Source organism: Bicyclus anynana, chromosome 3, assembly GCF_947172395.1.
Source record: "Bicyclus anynana chromosome 3, ilBicAnyn1.1, whole genome shotgun sequence".
Lineage (NCBI taxonomy): Eukaryota > Metazoa > Arthropoda > Insecta > Lepidoptera > Nymphalidae > Bicyclus > Bicyclus anynana.
The window spans coordinates 18,002,108-18,020,834 of NC_069085.1; the positions used below are offsets into that span (position 1 = coordinate 18,002,108).

Here is an 18,727-nt window from a genome sequence, read left to right on the forward strand (position 1 = left end):
AAATTTGTCTAGGTTATGGGTTTAATATACTTCCTCTTCCAGTTAATGCAATCTAAGTCCGTATCGTCACATAACATCAGGAAATCAGTTTTATTAACCGAATGAATTAATAAAAAAATGGAATGTGAGAATAATATATAGCATATAGCCTTCCTCGATAAATGGGCTATGTAACACTGAAAGAATTTTTCAAATCGAACCAGTAGTTCCTGAGAGTTGGCGCGTTCAACTAAACAAACAAACTCTTCAGCTTTATAATATTAGTATAGATTATTATCAATCAAGGGCTTATCAAAACGAAATAGAATATTTATAAAGTTTCGTTTGTTTGAAGAAGAAGTTGTGTTTTGGTCTTGCCTTGCTAAGGTAGTTGAGGCATCAGATGCTACAATAGTGCTTGGTTTGTGGCACATTTGTAAAATAAATGTTTCTTTTTTTTTCTTGAAATTTTAATTACGGTACTAACCAAGTACTACCTACATTAGAAATAGTTACTTCCCAATTAAATTTTTTCGCCCTAAATAACTGCCGTATTAATGATCAGGTCAAGATATACGTATGCATGCTTCAAGATAACTGCGATTGCTGGAAGGTGAGTGGACTTCATACCTTAGTCAGTCGGTTCTAATAGCTATACATATATTTACCATGACAACATGGAATGGTGGCAAGAAAACTGGCTGCATTTCCGCGTTGGACAAGAACCAAGATTTAAACAGTTTTCCAGCAGTCCTTTGACATGAAAGCATATACAATTCATTGGTTTTCAAGATATTCCTATATACCAGACTTTTCTTAGGTTCTAACCATCAGTATCTTTATTGTAATTTCATTATGTACCTACACTAATAATAATCAATGATTCCTCATTCTTTATACGTCATCATTTCGCTTTTCGTTTCCACCCCTCTTATCTAGTTATTTTTATTCAATTTACATCCAAATAATAAAGGCATTATACTAGAAATAGACGGTAGGTAATAAAATATAGCAATAGACCGAAAACCCCTTCCATTTCTCGTTTCCATCCCTTTTATACATGTATTTATTTTTACTGTAGACTGAATTATGACATGTGTAAGTCTGTTGTTTCATTTAGATAATAAAGGCTTTTTAGGTAACAGAATATTGCAAAAGACATAAAACCCCTCTCATTTTCTGTTTATAGATATTTCAATCATGACTGAATTAAGACACTGGAGGATGCGCATCATTCCTTACCATACTGGTTGAAGTCAATGAGCCAAGCATTAGCTTTTAATGCTTAAGTATTTTCTATAGTTACATCCATATAATAAAGACTCCTTATACCACTACTACGGCATACAAAACAAAATATTGGCCTATAAGCCAAAAACATAAAACATTTCGTAAGTAGCGCATTGCACTCACAGCGGGCCTTGGCGGCGGTGCTGTGTCCACGCCCATAGTTCCAAGCACCGGCAAGCACCGGCAAGCACGAGCAAGCACCAAGCACTATTCACATTGCATTGTACACTGGCTGTATCTTGTGCTTGGTTTTGTGATATTTGTGACAGTTTCAGCCGCGCGACTGCGGCCGCCCGTATGCGCCCATCCCGGGTACACTGAATGCTGAAACTGCGCTAGTGAAGAGATGTGTCGATAGAATAACGCTGCTCTTATTTTAAATATCGATATTTGAAGCCCTGTTCTATTTTTAATAGAAAGAGAAAGTCTTTAAATTGAGTATATAACGAAAAAAGTATATGAAGAAAAGAAACAAGATGTAATGTAGTGTTTTTGGAATGAAGTTCTTTTATATGTGGCTTACAGTACAGTGAACTGGCTGAAATCGTCACTTAATGATTGCCTTAACTGGTGACAGAAAGGCTGGCTCATTTTTGCTCAAAGGATCAGCCTGGCTGTCCAGCGCGGAAATGCAGCCAGTATTCTTGCCACCATTCCACGTGGGCATGATTTGTATAGTTATTAGGATAAGTTAGCTTAAGTTCCTTATTGTATTCTATCTATAAATAATAAACTATTAGGCCTAGTTCGAGTTACTTTAGTAGTTTAGTCGAGTACGAATTATTTTTGGGCGGTAAAACCAAAACTTCTTCGTACTCGACTAAAATACTATATAGTCCGAAGTAGGCCTTAAGGCTGTATTTGCTTTGTTTGTGTTAAACATGTATTCACGTTGTTGAGATGGTTTTACGCTTGAGCTTTAATAAAAGTTAATATTTTCGATGAAGTCGTTTTAGAATCTCCTTAGAACCTCCACAATTTTAGTTTGCGCCTGGTATTTTCTATTCATTTTTGTTACTAACTAAGAGTAATATATCGACATTCGAGTGCTCGACATCATTACAACTCTAGAGGCTGCGCGCGCCGCCACAGCTCCGCACAGCCTCACACCTTTATCTCACAAATGCAATGTATTTGCGACCTTAACCTTTTGTATTAAGGACACAAGTTGCTTAGCCTTCTATCTGCCCTTCATTTGGGGTGTATGGCCCAAGTTATAAACGCTTCACTGGCTTCATACTCAATATGTCATAAATGTCAAGTTATTCTAAAAGGTCACCTTTGTATACGTTATAGGACTATTCACGTGATTACTAATTTCGCCTAGAATATAAAAACCAAAATTTATGAAACACAGGAATTATACAGAAATACAGGAATAGATTGTGACCTACCTGTAACAATGAGATTACCTTACAGGCTCGAACTACAAAGATCAAACTGAATATATAACCTAAAATGTGTAACGTTGAACCTAAATAAAAAAAATCACGTTTATTCCTCGAGTGATTCACTGTTTCTGAAAATAACATAAAAATTAGAAGGGTGAATTCCCGGCACCAAAAATTGCGTGGCGTCGTTGAAATCGGTATAAAAACATAGTTATACTGTTATAGCATTTTTTTCAGGTTAGGTAAGATCTAGATCTATGTGCACTACTCCAAAAAAAATATTAAACCTCGAAATCTTTCAATAATCATGTTTCCTTCACAAACACGTTCTAATTACGTCGCCTTGATATCTATTATTCATGACTTGAGCAGACTGTTTGTCTGTACCGGCTAAAAACCCCGGTCCTGTTAGCCTTTTAGCCTATAACACGATAACATTTTTCTCTGTATCTTATGTTGTTGTTGTTTTCCTCCTCTCTTCCTTATTTTCCTTTTCCTTTATAATATTATCAAGAAAGTTTCAGTTTCCAGCATTTTAGACATCATTTTCTACACTTAAATCATGGGGTATTTAACTTAACAGAAACTTCTCGCATCTCCTTTTCCCTCTTACTGAGGTAAAAAAACTTACGCCCTTAAGATGGATATCATATTGTTTTGCAAAAAGTAAATCAGTTATTCTGCTGACCGCTCGTCACTTGACCGCCACCCTAAGGGTGGTGTAGAGGGGTGATAACATTCCCGTACATAAGCACTAATAGCTGTTCTACGACTATGCTTATATAATGGTGGCACGTCAAGTGGTGACGTCATGACATCCGTCAGAGATCAACTCACTACTCGCCGTCTATTTTTAAGGCTAGACGAGCGGGAACACTGAGGGTAGGTTTTAGAAAGTTAAACGCATACTACGTGTACGCAAAGTAATTGCACAGACAAAGGAGGGTCGGATTAAAATGTTATTTAAAAGCAAAGTTGAAAGATCACAGATTTTTTAAAAAAGTTAATCTGTCTATGCGTTTAGAACCCATAGTTGTGTATTTAAGTAAGCTACTTTTTTAAGCTAGAGTGAAAGTGGTGAGCCAAGGAGCAGTGAAAAATTATCCGTCAGCAACACTCTGCAAGGCAAGCAAGGAAGAAATCCTACAAAACTCCCTGTGTACATCAACCTAAGGCGTAGGTTACTGATTAGTATGTACTTTAGACCGTAACACAACAAGCTTTAGCTTTGTCACTAAAACATATACACAACTACCTCTTTTGAGTGCCTCCGTAGCACAGTGGTGTACGCAGTGGATTTACAAGAGGTCCTGGAGGAGGTTCGATCCCCGGTTGGGCCGATTGAGGTTTTCTTAATTAGTTCAGGTCTAGCTGGTGGGAGGCTTCAGTTGTGACTAGTACTACCCTACCATAAAGAGGCACCTCCAAGCGATTTATTATTATGTATTAAGCGATTTAAGCGGTACGATGTCGTGTGGAAACCAACAAGTTAGCTCGCTTTCATCTTAGATGGCATCATCACTTACCGTCAGCTGAGATTGTAGTCAAGGGCTTACTTGTAAAAATTTAAACATACGAGTAATTTATAAAAGGGAGGTCTACGCCTCTACGGCGTAGCTCGTACGGCGTTTGCCGTAACTATTAAATTATTAAAAGTAAAGCATTACCATTGGCGTTTTATTAACTAAAGGTCAATAAAACTTTTATCTCCTGCAGTAAAATAAACCAGAATATGAACACTGAGATTTATCGCAATAATTATTTAAATCTAGTATCTAGTTTGTGCGCGATCTCTCACAAAACGGATCAGATTGTTATTCCATTGCCATTTCATAAAAAGTCGAAACCAAATTCTTGTGATTCAAAGCCAATTACGCTAACCACTGAACCTACGAGGCAATTACCGCACTATAAACTATATTATGAAAAAAATGTGTGAATGTAAGGAACGATGTTTATAACTAATATTATAAAGAGGTATAGCTTGTGGTATTGTAGATGGTTATCTCTGGAACTACTAAACCGATTTGGAAAATTCTTTTACCTCTAGAACTAGCTACATTATTTGTGAGTATCACAGGCTATTTTGTCCCCTTATTCTCAAGGGAACTACGCGAGGGAAACGTGGAGCGTTGGCTAGTCTCTTACTAAATCCCGACATGTAATATTCACCGGCGAGTACTGGAGCCTACTGACACTTCGTAAGGCTTCAGCGGCAACGTGATTCAATGCCAATGTGGCACAGGCCAAGTTCATGGATTACCTCATTATCTTGTACATCACATGGCCTATATTTACCTAACGCTTTTGTAAAAACATCATAGTTATCATCATTAATAGCCAATGGACGTCCACTGCTGGACACTTCTTGCATGGACTTCCAAGCAAAACAGTCTCGAGCCGCCACAAATTTCAAAACAACTAATGTGTGTTTAAAAATTTTACGTTTATTTCCTGGGATCCTCTGAATAAGAGAGAGAATTTCTTTGCGCATTTACATGTTCCATCTCTCATAAGAAACTGGATTTAACCCAATTTTTTGTAACACAAAAGCCAAATATTTCGTAGCGCGATCTAGGTCGAACCTAGGACATCATTATTGACCGGATATTTTTAGCTATAGACACTTAGTATGTTGATAAAAGAAATTAGTGCCTTTATTACCTTAATAGCAGACGTCCACGTGGAATTTAGTTTTTCACGAATTCCAATGGGGAATCCAATTCCAATAACCATGGGTTCCAAAAAGTAGCCTATGTGTTAATCCAGACTATAATCTATGTGTACTTCAAATATCAGGTGATTCGATTCAGTAGCCGAGGCGTGAAAGAGTGACAAACATTCATACCATCAAAATCATCAGCATTCGCAAATCTCGGGAATCCATGGATTTATCGAAATAAAAATAGCCCACGTGTTAATTAATTCAGACTAAAATCTATTTCCATTCCAAATTTCAGCCAAATCACTTCAGTAGTAGCGGCGTTAAAGAGTAACAAACATCCAAACAAACATACATCCTTACAATCTTTCGCGTTTATAATATTAGTAGTATTGGATAAGGTAGTTTGTGGCGAGGTTTTATTTTCCTGGTCAGACTATAATTTATTGTATTGTTTGAAGTGACAAAGGCAAGTGAAGTATTATTTTATATCATACTAGCTGACGCCGCCGCGTTTTACACGCGTGTTTCCCGTTCCCGTAGGAATACGGGAATAATATATAGCCTTTCTCGTTATATGGGCTATCTAACACTGAAAGAATTTTTCTAATCGGACCATTAGTTTCTCAGAGTAGCGCGTTCAATCAAACAAACTCTTCAGCTTTATAATATAATATTAGTATAGATTTAAGATGACTTTCATATTTATAAGGGTTTTGGGGCCATAAAACATATGGTTGGATAATTATTTGCATTTTCAAACTCTACTACGAAACTTCGTGATGCGCAGGATTTCGTAGCAACTCTACGAATGTTTACTGCGAAGGGCAAGCTACAGTCGAGTTTTGTATTCTATGTAAATATGAATGTATACTTTCATGTCATTTGAATGATTTTTTCCTAGTAATTATTTACTACTATTAGAAAATGTTGCCATAGAAATTAAGCATTCTTCGTGACAATAAAATAATCTGTAGCAATATGACCTTCAATTATGAGTTTGTTTAGAATTATGTCCGTTACATACAATTACAATCAACAAATATATCACTTAGTAAGACACTTACATCGTACAAAATCATCTTGTGCGTCGTAATCACCTGTTGCGGTTGCCTCGTCTCTAATGGCTCCACACGAACTAAATGTTTTGACAGACAATTTTATTTAATTAAAATTGTTTTTTTTCACTTGAAAATTTCACTTTATCGTCAATTGTTTTTATTGATATAACCATTTACATTTAAAAACAGGTGGATTACTTGTAAAACGAAATATAATTTCATACTGTTTCACTTGTGAATTATTGTTTTTCTAGGAACGTTAAGTATTTCGTAGTTTATATGTTTGAATTTAATGTGTTTTTTTATTTAAAATGATTTTCACTGTATTTCAGACATCTCTCGAAGTGGGTGTATCCACTGAGAGTGCGATGGATACTAAGAGCTAAGCTAAGGTAGGGCGCCTAGGGTGGGTGGTGCCTAGCCCGCTCGACTGGCTGACGGGGTCCTGGGGTGGTGACTTTAATTCAGTTAGCAAGTCTGCCGTTCCTTCACGTATTCTTGGTATTCTGTTTACTATTTGAAGTCAATATATTTTGATAAAGATATACCTAGACAGAGATAGATAGATAGATAGATAGATACATAACTAGAAAGTTACGCAGTTTTAGTCCCGAGCCTAGGCGAAGCGCTAAAAGAAATATAATAGGTTTTAGCCAACTGATTATATTACACACACACACGACATGTATTGTACCTACGGTTGGTTTTAGCGCTGTGTTACTCTATTTCACTGATTTGTTTGATCAAATCAATTCTAAAGACGCTTTGTAGATGGATACGAATATATATTCTTTACTAGCGGACGCCCGCGACTCCGTCCGCGTGGAAATCAATTTAAACTTTCAAGCCCTATTTCACCGCTTTAGGGGTTCAATTTTGAAAATTGTTGAATCACATTTATGATTTATGAACTTTTTAAAACTGTAACTCTAAAAATGAATGACTTTCGATACAAACTTTCAACCCCTATTTCACCCCCTTCTTATTTTATTTTCGCCATAAAAAGTATCCTATAATCTTCTCCATATTATGGTCTCAAACAGCAAAAGTTTTATTTGAATTTATTTAGTAGTTTTACCGTGATGCCTGAATAACAAAAAACACGAACAGACAGACAAAAAATAAAAAAAAAAAAAGGATTTTTAGCTTCAGTATCGATTATATAATGCCCCCGACAAAACTTTTCAAAATATCTTCAATGTACAGAATGTACAAAATGTACCTGTTACAGTTTTATTATAAGTTTTAGATGGCGCTAGTAGTCCGTTATGCCACGGTAACGCTTGGTGTTACAAATGATTCATGTATAGAATTTGCCCAGTTTTATGGCCAGTTTTATTATAAGTATAAATTTCACGTAAAAAAAATTAAAACTATTATATTAATGAATTTTTTGTAAAAATGTTTGTTCGTTATTTTTGATAATGAATTATGAAACTAAAAGAAAAAGTGCCAATCTTTTTGATGGAGGGTGTGCATTGCATTGTGGCTATTGAAGAAATAAAAAAAATTCTCCTAGAGCTTAATATCCCGCTTTCATTCCTGCTTGATAAGCTATAATACTGTTGAAATTTTTGAGCGACCGAAGGGAAATGAAAAAGTTATTTCAATTAACGATGTCAACTGAAAGTGGATTAAATATTTGACGGTCACCAGTCTGCGTTGGTCACCTGCTAAAGCTATCACGTGTTATCCACATAACAATCCAACCGTGCTTTGAAAATCACAGGCCAAGCTTGCGTATAACGATAATCCGCCTCTATATTTGGTGTTAAGCCGCTCTATGATAGCTCTTATGTCTATCAAGATACAGACTAATTTCTATTGGACTACAATAGCTACTGACACGAGGTTCATTTTAATTGGATTGATGTCCGGTGTCGCGTGGCTGAGGCTTCGGCCACACGAGACTGACGCATTAATATTTAAATAAATACAAATTAGTGGCTACATTGTTGTCGGACTTATTGTATTATTACAGAATACGAAGCAAAAAGGTAAGTAATGAACGGTAATGAATGTTCATTCGGAAACACCGATATAGATTGGTTAAAGATTAAACTTTTAGGGGGTCTAGCGGAAGTTTACCTCGAATATAAGGGTCTAGCGATTGGAGAAATGATTTCTCATGATATTCCGTAGAAAATATTAAAAAAAATCAGTTTTAAGCTCGGACGATTGAGGGTAGAGCTGGACCCTTGATACCTGTTAAACGTCCCAAATCCACCACGGTCCAAACTCCAAAATTACCATATACATATCAGTACATATCTACACATTACATACACTCCTTGAAATGAAGTATGTCTGGCTATGCAGGCTCTCGTTATATTATTAGAGAGTATTCACATTTTTTTCTATCAAAGATTTTCGATCTAGACTAGTTTGACGGCTATAGTTTTAGTTTAATCTTAGTTTTTTTAGAGTTTTGCATAGTAGATCTAAACTAAGTTTCGAGCTCAAGTATCAAGTGTGATTGCACATCATTAAGTTAGTTAGGCTCTAAAAGGCTAGAACTCGGACTCGTATGTAGAGCCAGTTTTAAAAAAAAGTCAATTGTCAATTTGTCAACTTCTTGTTCTTGTCAAATGTCGAACGATTTCGCTTCCGAGTTCCGCTTCTGTTTGTGTTTATATAAACAAATCGAACGTTTTTCTTAAATATCTAAGAAAAAAGTTACAATTGTAACCTTTAACACGAAGCTGTGACCCTTTGGTCTAATCTTAGATGACTCTCGGACGAAAATACCACAATTGTTCCGGGTAAATGATTCTATAATCCTTTATGGGAGTTGGGTCTAACATTTTACTGTTTAATCATGCATGATAGATGGGCGAACGTAGTAATAAGCTGGAAGATTGATTTTTAACTATTTATAGGAATGCGGGGGACGCTCGTAAAGTGTACGCTGGCCAGTCGAAGGCCGGGACTCTCTCGGGGTGCTCATCTTCTGTAAGTGGTGGCTAACTGTCAGCTTTGCATGAATATTAATGTGATTCATAACTGTTGTCTAACTCGCATCATTCGCTTAGATTTTCCTTATTTCCATTAATTTATACACAATTAATTACAAAGTATTTAATGTATGGCTCCTTTACCCTATTTAATGTATTTTCTATAGGCTTTAAGATATATTTATAAAGGAAGATTCATCGCCCTGGTATGTTTATTATTGTGGGCTTCTCAAACTTTGATGTGCTTAGGACCATCATCTGTAATTTTTAGATTCTGTAAAATAATGTAAATAACTAAAGTGCTAATTATTGCTTTGAGAGATATCTGATAATTTCTCTTGTGAGCTAGCAGGTAACAAATGTTCAACCTTCTATTGTATAAGAATATTTTTTATTCTAAATTATATGTGAAATCATGTCCTGAGTCACTCAGCTTTGTGATAGCAGTGGCTGAATATTAGCTTTTGTTATCAACCCATATTTGGCTCACTGCTGATGATTGTAGGCAGGGCACATATCCACTGGACTATCACGGCTCAATTAATAGTAGCTTTCTGTCATTCAAAACTCATGATCCAAAATTATAGAGGATGTTCTTGTATTGTACATTTATAAATAGCACAGTTACATTTTTAGTGTTATTATTAAAAAAAAATATTTAAGTAAGCTCTAAACTGTACTTACATATTAAGTTATTGGGAATTGTACTTACACTTAGTTACATGATAAGATTTAATATTACTAATTTAGATATTCATTTACCATCCCATTTTATTTTGTTACTCTGTTTCGGAATGCTAAATCGCTTTCACATTTTGAAAGCAATTTAGCATTCCGATATGATGTTGTGTAGAAACCAAAAGGGATGTAGATTTTCATCCGCCTTCTAACAAGTTAGCCCGCTTGCATCTTAGATTGCATCCACACTTACCATTGAGATTGTATTCAAGGGCTAACTTGTAAAGAGTAAAAAAAATTCTATTATGGTGATATAGATCAGTTGTGTTATATTGCAGATATCTCTGTCAGATATGATTGAGCCGCCAGACTACGAGGAGGTATGCGACCGGCTGATGGGGGAGCGGGACCCGCTGGCGTACCCCGCCGGCGACATGGAGCTGCTGACCGTGCCGCGCCGCATCCGCACCCGCTCGCACGTGCTGCCTCAGGAGGAGCTGTGAGATTACATACATCCTTAAATAGATATGATCAAGTCAGATATGTCAGATATGATCAAGCCTCCAGACTAAGAGGGAGCGGGAGCCACTGGCAGACCTTTGACATTATACATAATAGAGATTAGCTCAGACAAACAGAAAGACAGGCAGTCGGATGATAATTTTCAAAAAGCTTGACTCTGTTTTAGTGTCTTGTAATTAGCTATATAGGCACTTGAAAAAACACATATATGTATTTCTAAATCACAGAGTTTACCTGTTTGAAATGCTGTATTTATCTATGTATAGGTACATAAATGTAGTTTTGATTACATAATTATCATTATTCGTTTGTATAGTATGACGGCGCCGATGTTCGTCCGCGACTGCATCAGTTGCTACACGTCCGACTACACTGTGGTGGAGTACAAGTACCGCGCGTACTCCGGCTCGGCCAGCGGGCGTGAGAGGCTCGCCGAGCGGCTCGACAAGCTGCTCGCCGCGCCGCCGCAGCACTACGAGATCGACGCGGAGCATTCCGCTTCGATGGAGGAGCTGGCTTCTCAGGCGCAAGTATGTATACAGTTCATGACATCTCACTTTTTATGTGGAGACATTTCTCGGACGTTTAACCAGCGACGTTGTGTAACGTTAACATTGGGATCTTACATCAAGCATCAAGCGAACATTAACAATGCAGATTTTCTTAAATTCACATGTGGGAATGCACCTTAAATAGTCATAGTGGACCATTTAATTTTAAGAAAAAGGACTAATTAGATACATGAAAATGTTAACATTGTTTAGTCAGCTCGCTGTTATGACCATGAGTTAACATTGAGACCATACAGGGTGATGTGAGAGGCATTGGGACAAGTAACAGCACTTTTAACAGACATTTTACAACCCCAAAAAAGACACCATATTTTTTAACATCTGGTGTTCTTAGTCATGCACTTGCTCTTTTAGGTTCAAAATCACTCAAGTTTGGACTCCATCATCTCCTTACCCACTTAAGTGGGGTCGGAAAAATATGTCAATCTTTTCCATTCGTTTCTATTACTCGTCAACTCATCATCCACTCCTTTTACACACATGTCCTCTTTCACACAATCCAACCATCTCTTCTTTGGCCTCACTCAAGTTTGGACTATATGACACTTATATAAGGCAATGAAGGCCCATATTGTTTTAATGCATTAAATTAATTAACTATTAATTGTCCCTTAGTTCAGTGAATCACAACCGTCGAGCGGCCGCCAATCAGTGGCATCAATTTCCTCTTCATCATCATGCAACGAGACCCTCACTCCTCGGGGGTCTTGGGCCAGCCTCGACCTGCGCAGCTCGTCCTCGGATCCCCTACTGCCCGACGTATTCGAGAAGAAACCTCCAGATCAGGTTGATGCTACCAATGAAGCCAAACGGTAAGTTGCGTTTTATAGGTGAATGCAGAAAATTGTTAGTAATAACAATTTTTTGAGATAAAATGAAAAATTAAAGCAGCAGCAGCAGTTCTTTTTATATATGTCGGAGATTTAGATAATAATAGCGCCATAGCTAACGATTGATAGTGTTACTTTGTGTATCTGCCATCCTTGACACGTAAAGTTTAGAACCTGCTCTGAGGCTACGGTTCTCCATTATCAGAAGTACAATTTAATCTGCTCCACAGACATATAAAACAATAAACAACTGTGATATCACTTGATATCAGTTGAATTGTTTGTCAATAAGTGTACATATGTATAAAACAATCACTAATAATCCAGATTAAGAACATTCAAATTATTTAATTGTAATTCTAACAGTTTTGTATTGTAAGTATGATGTTTTTGATTCATTATAATTTCACTCCTTTTTTCCAGAAAAGAGTTCTCTTTATTCGGAGGGAGTGATTTAAATATAGCGTAAGATTTTGTTTAACCAAAGTGTACTGTTGTTCCCTCTCCAACTAGCTTTATTTGTTTGATTGTTATCAATTGGAGAACAAACTACTCTTTTCAATGTAATATCAGCTTTTTATCACCAAAATGTGTAAAAACCTGTGTTTTTATGACTCAAATTGAGGATATTTTATATTGGTCAGAAGTAATATTAAAATGTTGTAAATTATATTTACTATAAAAAGCATCTACTGCATTTCTTCAGTCTTAAATTAGTGTTCGAAGAGAGATCAGCGCAATATAAACCAAACTGCACAAACAAACTAATCTGAATGTTCCAAAATTATATTGAACCCCAGTTATGTAGTATTTTATTGTTATTTGTCTGTTAACATGGCTGCAACTCTGTCTGCGTCCTTGAAACTTTAGTAATCATCAACTGAATCGTGTTCTTCAAACAGCAATAACTTTGCAGACTGGAGAACCGTCAAGCGGATTTATTGGGACTGTACGCGCCGTACCTCGATGAGGAGGAAGCTGTTGAGAGGCGCTTGGCGGCGGAGATGCCGTGCGAGTTGATGGGGCACAGGATCCTAGTGCAATGCCATCAGGTCAAGTAAGTTGTCTATGTCTTAGTTGGGGTCCCAAGGTGCTGGAATGGAACGACATCGCACCCCCAGTAAGTATACTTTATACACGAAATTGCAGGTCAGCGAAAAGGCTTAATATACAGTGTTGATGGTTTACAGTGCCAAACTCTCAGATAATGGTTTGGAACTTCGGAGTTTTGACAGCCAACCTGTAGTAACTAAACCAAAACTCTCATCACAAAATATAATCAAAAATCAAATCTTATTAGATTTGTGTGTGTGTGTAGGTAATATGTAACAGATGCGCGCTATTCAATAAGTTTCGCCAATGAATTCTGATTGAATTCACAAAAAAGTTTTGATTGAATTCTCCAATGAGTTTCGATTCAATTCACCAATGAATTCTGGTTGAATTCACCAAAGAGTCTTGATTGATTTCTTCTTTTAGTTTCGATTTAATTCACCAATAAGTTTCTATTTAATTCACTGGTGAGTTTCGATTTAATTCACCAATGAGTTCTGAATGAATTCACGAAAGAGTCTTGATTGATTTCACTATTTAGTTTCGATTTAATTCACTAATGAATTCTAATTGAATTCACGAAAGAGTTGATTAAATTTACCATTGAGTTTCGATTTAATTCACCATGAGTTGCGATTGAATTCACGAAAGAGTGTTTATTAAATTCACCATTGAATTTTGATTTAATAAATAAAGAGTCTTGAATGAATTCACCAATGAGTTTCGATTGAATTCACAAAGAAGTTCCTATTTAATTCACCAATGGAACTTATAGATTGGAACTGGACGTGGAGCCGCTGTTCGCATCGATGGCGCTCTACGACGCCAAAGAGAAGAAGAAGCTGTCAGAGAACTTCTACTTCAACCTGAACTCGGAGTGCACGCGGCAGATGCTGGCGGCGCACGTGCCGCACGCCGACCCCTCGACGTTGAGCCGCAGCGCCGTGTTCGACTTGCTCAACCCCTCGCCCGACGTGTTCCTCGTGCTGAGGGTGGAGAAGGTGCTGCAGGGGGACGTCAACGAGTGTGTTGAACCGTACATTAAGGACGACAAGGTCAGTGATCTGCAACTTTTGGTATGGTATGATATTTATTTGATGTAGGTTTCGTACAACTGCTGGAGCTCGTAAGTAATCAGTTGCTCTGTAAACTGAGCCGTAGCACTGTGTTCGACTTCTCCTCGTTTTGCGGTCCTAATTTAGACTTTGTAATGAAGTCTTAAAAAATATTGGAGGAAGTATCAAATAAACGCCTAAGTTTGCTAGTGTTTTATTAAATTCTCTTGATAGTGACGCTCGATATTAATCTATAAATTGGTGTAGCTAAACACCTATTAAATGCCATAGAGGTGTTTGCACATTACCCCAAATGTTGATAAAAAAGCATTTCATATCTTGGCTGAAATAATTGGCTCGTCGGGCGATGTCTCGAAAAGCGGACACTACATTACGTATGCTTCCCTACAACTATGCCAGCGGTTCTCAAACTTCTTTGGTGACGGAACCCTTTTGGAAGGCTAAATACTTCACGGAACCCTACAATAAAACAATTGTTTTTATAAATGTATTCTTAATTAATAATAAAAGTACAAGTAACAGTTACTACTTATTACATACTTAGGCGTAATTCTGATTACTTTAGCATTTTAGTCGAGTAAAAACGATTTTTGGGCGGTAAGTCCAAAAATTTTACGTACTCGACTAAAAAACTAAAGTAGTAACGAGTAAGTTAGTACATAATAAGTATAATAAAATATATTAAGAAATTAAATATCACGTGTCTCAATCGGTGAAGGAAAACATCGTGAGGAAACCTGCATACCAGAGAATTATCTTAATTCTCTGCGTGTGTGAAGTCTGCCAATCCGCATTGGGCCAGCGTGGTGGACTAATTGCCTAACCCCTCTCATTCTGAGAGGAGACTCGAGCTCAGCAGTGAGCCGAATATGGGTTGATGACGACGACGAAGTATAATAATAGAATATAATTAATTGTTGATGTCATGTTTGATAAAAATCGTACCTATTGTTGTGATTGACTACTAAGTTCGGCCTCATTATTCGACGCGTAAAAATGTTCGACCTGAGAAAGGTGTTTTGTTTATTTTTTTCTAAAACTCTCACGGAACCCCTAAAAGGACTTCGCGGAACCCACACACTTTTTTTTTTTTTTTTCCTGTCTGAGTAGGTGCCGATAGCTCCCTGCGGAACCACTACGGCGTCACCGGGGGGGTTGGGCGAGCGCAGAAGCATCGCCTGATGTGACCCGAAGGCTGAAAGAAAGATAGAGGACGGAACGGCTCTCTAAGGGCGTCTCCTATGAGACTCGGACCTCGGCTTAGAAGGCCATTCTGGAGGAGGTAACCGTGACCTGAGTGAATCAGTCCGGACGCCCCCAAGATCGTGAGTTAGAAAACCCACGTCCGGGTGACGTTAGATATCGGGGACCTCGTCTTCGCCGGCGAAGACGCTGTGTAGCTTGTGATTGTGTTACCTGGGAAGCATTGTCGGTTGTTATGTCATCGTCTGGATCGTAAAGGACGTTCTTGGGACGCCTCTGCTTGCAGTTAGCGTTTAGGTTGGGAGTGTAATTGCAGGCCTCAACCACTAGTTGGTTGGGATGGATGGCAGCTCTGTCAAAATAGTTTTGAGAGAGCTGTTTCATGTACTTAGCTATTGTCGGTAATTCTAGATCTCTATGGAGGTCATTATTGCGTAAAAACCACGGCGCGCCCGTGATTTGACGCAGAAAACGATTCTGTAGGGTTTGAAGCGGCCTAAGGGTCGCTTTGGGACGGTGGGCAAACACTACACTAGCGTAGGTTAAGATCGGACGGATCGTAGTTTTATAAAGCGTTAGCTTTGAGCGGAGGGATTTATAAAGCGTTAGCTTTGAGCGGAGGGACCCACACACTTTGAGTATGGCTAAACTATGCTAATGACATGTCACTAGTCTCTCCTAATTTCCTCTCCTATAAAGAGAGAGGCCGATGGCTGATGATAATGATGATCTGTCGTCAGAACCGCGAGAAGGTCCGCGCGGGAGCGGCGGCGGCGTGCGCGCGGCTGGGCCGGTACCGCATGCCGCTGGCGTGGAGCGCCGTGTCGCTGCTCAACATCCTCAGCGGCTCCAACAGCCTGGAGCGCGACCCGCCGCCCGACGCGCCCGCCTCCACCTCCAACACCAACAGCCTGGGTCAGCTGCACCACTATCACTCTCAGACCAATTATAGAAGGACCTGTATCGCACTCATAGTCACGAACAAAATTGTCTTGTCAATTTCTGAAGAAAACGAGCTTTATATATCGTATACTAAAGTAGAAGTTTTTGCCCGTGTTTTACATAATTCAATTACACAAAAAGGTATTTTTACGGAGCTCTTTAACCGACGAACACGATTACAACTATTTAACATCGATACTATAAGGACAGTTTCTAAAATCGCATTAGATCGTTGATCATATACTTTGTCAGAAAAGGAACGTCTAGCGAGGCAGGTCCTATACAATAATTGGTCTGAGCTCTCACTACCCTTACCCACCCAGCTATACATAGAGCAATCATTTCTAGATCAATCCTAATAATATTATAAACGCGAAAGTTTGTATGGATGTTTAGATGTTTGTTACTCTATAACGCCGATACTACTGAAGCGATTTAGCTGAAATTTGGAATGGAAATAGATTTTACTCTGGTTTAACACACTTTTTATCCCGAAAAAATCCATGGTTTCCCGAGATTTGCGTAAACTGATGATTTTGATGATAAGAATGTTTGTTACTCTTTCACGCCTCAACTACTAAACCGAATTAGCTAAAATTTGGTATTAAGAGATATTATAGCCTGGATTAACACATAGACTACTTTTTATCCCGGAAAAATCCATGGTTCCCGAGGGATTTATGAAATACTAAATTCCACGCGGACGAAGTCGCGGGCGTCCGCTAGTCGACGACAATATGTAATAATTTAGTTTGCTTAATCATAAATATTGCGTTTGGAGCACAGATTAATCAACACTAGGCTGATAGAGCGTACGGAATACAACAGTGTCGTAGCCGTTTAAAATACAAAATTCTTAAATGAATACAGTCAGTAACTTTCAATATTATTCAAGAAACATGGCGTCTTGTGTTTTTAAATCAAAAACTAAGAAAATAATGATGGAGATGGACTTTTTATTGGTAATAATTGTTAGTGTAAAAGGGGATGGTCCATTTCAGATTCACTCTAGTACCCGTATCATTAAAATTTAAAAAATACAAGGATTGTATTAAAATATATTAAACTAAATAAAAAAAAACAAAATTAAAACCCAAGCTTTTGAGTTATATCAGGATGGCGCCCTTAAAGCTAGTATGACATGACAATTGACAGCAAACGTCAAATCGACTACTGCAATGAAAACGTCATCAATCCGCCATTATTACTTCCAAGAAATGCAACACTAATATAGTGTTGCATATCTCGGGAGATAATTAATATTATTTCAAAAGAAATAAAGTTAATTCGTAAATTTGTGTAATCAAAAATAGTTAAAAAAAATATTTTCTTTTATTTCCGCTTGGATACAATCTGATCCTGGGCTCCATTCAATTTAGGACTATCTCCTTTTGACATACAAACTATGAAAAAAGTTTGTATATGCTGATGTCAAGGAGACGCGTAACGTTTTTTTTATGGGTTTCACTGGCTTCTCCACGCTGTTTGCAAGACAAGACATTCTGTGGTTTGAAGTGTGTACGGCAATAGTCCAACAACAGCGTCTTCTATAGATCGCAAAGCGTCATCCAGCAGTCTGGAGCAGCTGCGGCGGCGCGCGGGCGAGGTGGGCGGCTCGCTGACGCGCAAGGGCTCCATCGAGCGCCGCGCCGCCGCCGCGCCGCACGCCGACGACCTGGTGGCGCATCTCGACAGCTTCAAGCCCATCGTCATCACTGTCACCAGCTTCTTCAAGCAGGTCAGTGGTATGCTGAACCTTGTCCTCTTTTGATGTGGTGGTTAATTTGTTAGCATCACAAAGACAGGTGAAGTAATAAAACGGGGAAAATTTAACAAAGCTGACACACTTTGTTAGATTTTTCCCGAGCATTTAATACAATTAATTATTAGCAAAACTTTCGTTTTACGGGTTCTCGTTAAATCCATCCAAACCCATCAGTGGATTTGCAAGCAGTCTGTCTCGGCGTACTCAATACGTTGAATTGCCTAAAATAACCTTAGCTCCTGTCTCGAGGAATCCCACAAGGCTTTTTATTTATTTTTTGTCCTTTCTTTGTGTGATGTGTATTCTGAATAAACTTTTCTTTCTTTCTTTTTCTTTCTTAATTATGATGCACAACTTGAAGCATACATTGTGGTTTGGCCCACCATACAACAGCGCAGCACTTGTGGGACTCCACAATTATGGTTCAGTTTTAGGCGGAATATTGATTCTTGTTTACAATCATAGTCTTCTCCAACATGTATCTTTCTTTCCCTCTGCTTCTGTTATAAAACATTTCATTCAACATTTTATAAAACAGGAAACAGACAAGCTTCGAGATGAAGACCTGTACAAATTCCTAGCTGAGATCAAGCGTCCCAGTTCAGCTCCCAAGAAGCTGAAGTGCATACCCGGCACACTGAAGATCGAAGTGTCGCCCTGTCCCGACGAGATCAAGAACGGACTAACTCCAGAGCTGGCCAAGCTTGCGCCCTACAGCGGTACGTGACTTATCTTATCACGCACTTATC

General features: G+C 38.2%; 2 protein-coding genes across 3 annotated transcripts in view; one reads left to right on the forward strand and one right to left on the reverse strand.

The window, feature by feature from the left end:
- LOC112047942 (dual specificity tyrosine-phosphorylation-regulated kinase 2-like) overlaps positions 1-6,743 on the reverse strand; it is a 55,485-nt gene extending 48,742 nt beyond the window's left edge. Inside the window, exon 1 of one of the 2 annotated variants that reach the window (XM_024085262.2) lies at positions 6,390-6,743. In XM_024085262.2, coding sequence (XP_023941030.1) covers positions 6,390-6,404 — 15 coding nt within the window. In that variant the 5' untranslated portion in view covers positions 6,405-6,743. Of the gene's footprint in view, positions 1-1,392; positions 1,568-6,389 lie in introns of those variants that run through there. The other variant, XM_024085261.2, reaches the window with a different exon arrangement.
- Positions 6,744-8,962: 2,219 nt separating this feature from the next.
- Positions 8,963-18,727, forward strand: part of LOC112047930 (dedicator of cytokinesis protein 7) — a 50,455-nt gene continuing 40,690 nt past the window's right edge. Inside the window, exons 1-10 of the mRNA XM_052891207.1 lie at positions 8,963-9,145; positions 9,263-9,335; positions 10,354-10,514; positions 10,854-11,067; positions 11,725-11,921; positions 12,856-12,996; positions 13,768-14,047; positions 16,012-16,186; positions 17,767-17,951; positions 18,517-18,697. Of these exons, the coding sequence (XP_052747167.1) occupies positions 9,111-9,145; positions 9,263-9,335; positions 10,354-10,514; positions 10,854-11,067; positions 11,725-11,921; positions 12,856-12,996; positions 13,768-14,047; positions 16,012-16,186; positions 17,767-17,951; positions 18,517-18,697 (1,642 nt within the window). The 5' untranslated portion in view covers positions 8,963-9,110. The remainder of the gene's footprint in view (positions 9,146-9,262; positions 9,336-10,353; positions 10,515-10,853; positions 11,068-11,724; positions 11,922-12,855; positions 12,997-13,767; positions 14,048-16,011; positions 16,187-17,766; positions 17,952-18,516; positions 18,698-18,727) is intronic.